The sequence below is a fragment of the Asparagus officinalis genome, chromosome 4 (genome assembly GCF_001876935.1).
Source record: "Asparagus officinalis chromosome 4, Aspof.V1, whole genome shotgun sequence".
Taxonomy (NCBI): domain Eukaryota; kingdom Viridiplantae; phylum Streptophyta; class Magnoliopsida; order Asparagales; family Asparagaceae; genus Asparagus; species Asparagus officinalis.
This window is the reverse complement of record NC_033797.1, coordinates 38,151,404-38,157,319: the sequence shown is the minus strand read 5'-3', so window position 1 is coordinate 38,157,319 and position 5,916 is coordinate 38,151,404. Positions and strand designations below refer to the sequence as shown.

The 5,916-nt window shown below is 38.8% G+C and overlaps 1 protein-coding gene across 2 annotated transcripts in view; it reads right to left on the bottom strand.

The window, feature by feature from the left end:
* Positions 284-5,916, bottom strand: part of LOC109837217 (stearoyl-[acyl-carrier-protein] 9-desaturase, chloroplastic-like) — a 6,108-nt gene continuing 475 nt past the window's right edge. The window contains exons 2-4 of one of the 2 annotated variants that reach the window (XM_020405365.1): positions 3,683-4,184; positions 1,874-2,226; positions 284-770 (exon numbers count right to left, since the gene is read on the bottom strand). In XM_020405365.1, coding sequence (XP_020260954.1) covers positions 563-770; positions 1,874-2,226; positions 3,683-4,184 — 1,063 coding nt within the window. In that variant the 3' untranslated portion in view covers positions 284-562. Of the gene's footprint in view, positions 771-1,386; positions 2,227-3,682; positions 4,185-5,916 lie in introns of those variants that run through there. The other variant, XM_020405364.1, reaches the window with a different exon arrangement.

The window sequence follows — 5,916 nt, the reverse complement described above, 5'->3', positions numbered from 1 at the left end:
GATTTCACAATTGACAACCATATGCATTAAAACATTGTAGGAGGTGGGAAATAGATTCAGCAGTGCCGTGGCCGGGGTAAGTAATGATTTGGTCGCATCTAGTTTGCTGCAAAAGCAAATTTTATCTGGTTGAATGATAAATCATAATGCATCCAAGTCCTTCATCAGGGTGAAACACTCTGAATGCATTTAAGACGCCAATAAAAGAAACAAAATACAGCGGAACACATAGCGGAGCGCTAATTCCATCAGAAAAATTCAACATGAAGTTAACAAGACGACGAGAGCTAAAATAATTACCATTATTTGGCAGGAGAGATTTAAGAAACCACTTTAAACATTTACTCGTCAACAGAGTACTAAACTTACACATGAATAACACCACCTCAAACCTTACCTCTGCTCCTCAAAGACTATAATATTTATGTATCTACAGCCCTCACCCCCCCAAATATCATCTCCCCCCGCCTTCTCCCCAAAGAACAATACAACTTACACATGGACTAAGACCCTAAGCAATGAAAACCCAAAACTGATAACAACTCCCTTGAAAAGACCTCAATCAAAGCTGCACTTCCCTATCAAACACCCAACTGAAAGGAACCTTAGGCTTCAGCTTAGCCCTCCCTGCTGCCCTCTCCTCCAACCTCCTTATCCTCGGCACCAACGTACAGACATAGTCCTGAGCCTTCTTCCCTTCTCCCGAGAGCCCCGTTAACTCCCCCACCTTCCACCGATCCACGAGAAACTCGAGGATATCAGCATAGTCCCTGGCGGTATGGGGGGAGGTGAGGGAAGGGAAAGGAAGCCACAAAATGAACTAAAAAGTTAGAGAGAGAACGATTCTCCCAAATTAGGAGGATAAGAGAGAAAACAAACTACAAAAGTTTATACCTCCCCTCCAACCAAACATGCAAGCTTAAAAATATGTCCATTTCTAAAATTAAAAAAAAAAAGGAAAAAAGGGGATGTCCATCCCTCCACATCATGCACCCCCTCTCACCTCACCTTCCATCCTCAAACCCCTTACCAAACCAAGGCTAGAAAGCGTGCGACCTGTAAAATAACATTAGAAGAAAGGATTCTCGAAAATAAACTCCGAAGATTTCACAATTGACAACCATATGCATTAAAACATTGTAGGAGGTGGGAAATAGATTCAGCAGTGCCGTGGCCGGGGTAAGTAATGATTTGGTCGCATCTAGTTTGCTGCAAAAGCAAATTTTATCTGGTTGAATGATAAATCATAATGCATCCAAGTCCTTCATCAGGGTGAAACACTCTGAATGCATTTAAGACGCCAATAAAAGAAACAAAATACAGCGGAACACATAGCGGAGCGCTAATTCCATCAGAAAAATTCAACATGAAGTTAACAAGACGACGAGAGCTAAAATAATTACCATTATTTGGCAGGAGAGATTTAAGAAACCACTTTAAACATTTACTCGTCAACAGAGTACTAAACTTACACATGAATAACACCACCTCAAACCTTACCTCTGCTCCTCAAAGACTATAATATTTATGTATCTACAGCCCTCACCCCCCCAAATATCATCTCCCCCCGCCTTCTCCCCAAAGAACAATACAACTTACACATGGACTAAGACCCTAAGCAATGAAAACCCAAAACTGATAACAACTCCCTTGAAAAGACCTCAATCAAAGCTGCACTTCCCTATCAAACACCCAACTGAAAGGAACCTTAGGCTTCAGCTTAGCCCTCCCTGCTGCCCTCTCCTCCAACCTCCTTATCCTCGGCACCAACGTACAGACATAGTCCTGAGCCTTCTTCCCTTCTCCCGAGAGCCCCGTTAACTCCCCCACCTTCCACCGATCCACGAGAAACTCGAGGATATCAGCATAGTCCCTGGCGGTATAGACACCCAGTCGCTGGGCGACGGAGGAGAAGTGCTCAAAGAGGTTATCGTCGCGGCCATCATACATGAGGTGGGCAGGCATGGAGATCTTCTTCCTCATCATGTCAGCAAACGCGAGGACCGTGCCATCTGGGTCGATCTCAAACAATTTCTCGACAATTTTTGTGTAGGCTGTTTCGTGCCGTTTCTCATCAGAGGCGATGATGCCGCATATCTGGGCGAGCTTCAGGTCTCCTTTCTCCTTGGCATGACGGGCTGTGTTGCCATGAGATATGAAGGTTGCTCGCTCTTGGAAGGAGGTGTAGATGAAGCCGAGGTAGGGGTTGTTCTCAGTCCTAGGGTCCTGTGAATGTACAACAGAGAGAGGAAGAGGAGACGTTAAATTAAAAGAAATAAACCAATAATGAGCCAGAAACCAATAATCAGAAGGTAAAAGTAAAATAATGACGGTTACATGTGTCAGCTATTACATGTCAAATACTAACATTGATCACCAGTTCATACATTACACTGTTCCGTGAATAATTTACAGAGAATTATTGAATAAGTTGTAAAATGCATAAGTAACTTTATAAATTTTATGAGTTTTAACAATATATATGGTAAAACTGAATACTGGACAATAGTTCTGAGAACATGACTAAGGGAAGGCTTGAGACTAATTTGAGAATTTTCATTGACTCAGAATGTTGCAGTGGCTGAACAATGAAACTACATAGAAAATCACACTATCAGAAAATTTTACCGAGCATGAACATTATCATTTCTTGAGCTTGAAATTCAAGGTCTGTCGGTTATTCACAAAATTATTAAGTATTTCTGTCTGGCCCGAAAATAGAAATAGCTGGGAAAAGAGTGCTGAATTAGAAGATCAAAATGAATAACACGCTCGGGTCAGCCAGTCGTCAACATTCATGCTTGAGGTTTTGGCTGATGATGTGTGATTGTGTACAAATTGCAATAGGATTCTGTATGGTCGGACTGGTAAGTTCCACTTCTACGCCAAACACTTGTGAGCTGTTTTGGACGGACCTTAAATTTTTAAAATTTACAAAGAAAGAAAAAGACATCTCACAATTGTGGAAACAGAGACATTGCATAGAGAACTAGTTATGAATCTAAATTACTAAAGAAATCAGCATTATGTTCAAATTGAAGAACTAGCAACTTCTAAAAAATATCATATTAAATCGTTTCATTATGAAAATCTTAGCTATACTGCAATAATGCTACTGTTATAGAAATAGCATAGCTTAAATTTGTAAAATTGACAAATAGAACTTCCCAAACCATAAATGATCAATAGCTTTACGACGATATGCAGAAGATAGAAAACTGGGCCCACTTCTGCTAACGACAATTTGAAATCAAGCAAACACTGAACGGAAAAGAATCAAGAGTTCAAGAAAATCTTTAGGCTTCCACAGTATCCGGCAAGTAGTTGTATTCTACCGCACAAATTTACCAAGATGAAAAAGGTAATAATAACAAATGATGCAGATCCTAACAAATAACATCAGTAGCCATTTACCGGTATTGATTAGATACGTACTAAACTATTTATCTTAAGTTGTAACCACTTTTTCATATACAAATGATGCAGATCCTAACAAATAACATCAGTAGCCATTTACCGGTATTGATTAGATACGTACTAAACTATTTATCTTAAGTTGTAACCACTTTTTCATAATATCATGCTGCAAAAGTAAAGATTGACGAAAAATTTAAATAATTTGCAGAGAATCAAGACAAAAATAAGTTAATGAAAGCAGACAGAAAATGCAGAAAGTACTTACCATGCCTGAGCCAATCAGATATTGGATAGTCTTCTCAATTTGTCTCATATCGACTCTCCCTGAAAGGTAGAGATACCTATTAAGAAGATCCCCATGTCGGTTCTCTTCAGCAGTCCATGCCCGTGTCCAAATAGCCCAAGAAGTAGGGCTTGCACCTGTCTCATCTCGGACCCCGTCAAGGGTGTTGAGCATCGTTTGGTAAGTAGGCAGAGCCTCTTCAGTGATCATATCCCCAACAAGGCAAACAAAGTAATCGTCCGGAAGCTCCTTAGCCCGCTCTCTCAGTTCATTCAACTGAACTTCGTATCCCTCAGACGACATATCTGGTAGGAAATCTTGAGGCTGCCAACACTTCTCAACCGGCTTCAGATGGACCAAGATGTTGTTCTCAGCCCAATCCTCCAAGCTCTGGAAGATTTCTATCTTTTGAGGTGGCATTGAATGAGTGACCTGAACGTGCACCTCTTTCGGAGGACTGAAGGATTTCTTCTGACTCCCAACCCTGGTTTCAATTGAGAAAAAATAAAATCTTCAAAAAGCAGTATCATAAAACCACAGATAATCATAACATTTAATGTGGAAACTGGACAGAATGAATTATAGGGGAAAATGATATCCGATATTTTTTTTCCCTTATAAACAATAAGAACCTTCTGGACTCCATTAAGTCTCATGTCCCTTACAATAGAAGTTAAATTTGGTAGTAGGATATTGAGCGAGACTGCTCCAGAAGCACTATAATATGAGCATTGCCAACCGAAAAAGAAACAGCACAGTTGGAGTGTCATGAACCATAACTTCATCCACCTGCAACATTAGGTGCTGATGGTCTGTTTTCTCACACCTGCCCTAGCATTGTGGCTATAGACCCTCACTGCAATAATGCTTCCCTTCTAAAAATCTTACTCCATGCTGAAGTAAAAACGTGCAGCAAGTAATTTAACTGTTGAATGCAGACTGATTATCATGCAATGCATCATCATGCATGAACAATGATTTTTACGGTACATATATGATTGAGTCCTAAACGCGGAAACTACAATATTGCTATGGTTCCTACTGCCTATAATGCAATAACATTAACATGTATGAACCATGAAATAAAGTATGACACAATGAAATTAGTTCAAATAACGTGAATATTTACTGATTTTAGATAAAACATATTTCCCAAAAACTCGGTTGTGTACCTAGAAGTTCCCCATCCATTTGAGGTACTAAGTAACATAGCAAGAAATGGGCATTAAATAACCTTGAGGTGGGTAGGAAATATAATGTTCCCAACAAGCCTCAGCTACAATCACCTAGATTCTCTTCCTTTAAGTAATATATAACAGTGCATTCAAGAATCAGATTACCTAATTAAAAAAATTAGAGTGGCACAAACTGTAAATAGGTACTAACAGCAGATGACACCAAAATCCGAACAAACTTGAGGAAAATTAGTGACATCACAATACTAAATAAATACACACAAAAAATAGCAGAAGAAAAAATATCAGTGGCAGGCATTAAAAAAACAGTCAGCATCACATACAAAAAAAAAAGAATGGACACCCGTACAAGCAATTATTCTAAATACGAAATATCCCAGATCTGCATTTAAAAATACTACCCGGACTCTGAAGAACAAATTTTTTAAACAGACCCATTTCAATTTTTAATTTTCAAAACCGACTTTTTTTTTTTTATTTATCAAAACCGACCCGATTTTATGATTAGCAGATTAATCACCTTCCTAAATAGTCGGGGTTGGCAACCCCGACTATTTAGGACGGTGTTAAACCCTAATTAGAAGCATTAAACCCTAAAAATTAATGTCCTAAATAGTCGGGGTTGACAACCCCGACTATTTAGGAAGGTGATTAGTCTGCTAAACACAAAATCGGATCGGTTTTGGTAAAAAAAAAAAAGAGTCGGTTTTGAAAATAAAAAGTTGGAATGGGTCTGTTTAAAAAATTTGTTCGACTCTGAATCTTGACGCGTCAAAGTGCATAAACTCTAGATACAAGAGAAAGAAGACAAATTAGGTAACTTTGAGATTGAATTCAGACTGATAAATAAACAAAAAAGAAAAACAAATGAAAGAAATAAAACCATTAAGAAATGGTTAATTAAAAATCTCCATCCAAGAGAGTAGGGGTAAAAAAACAGAGGATAATCAAAAGACTGAAGCAATCAAAATATCCAAACTAACAAAACCCATTAATCATTTATTTTTAACCCCCCCCCCC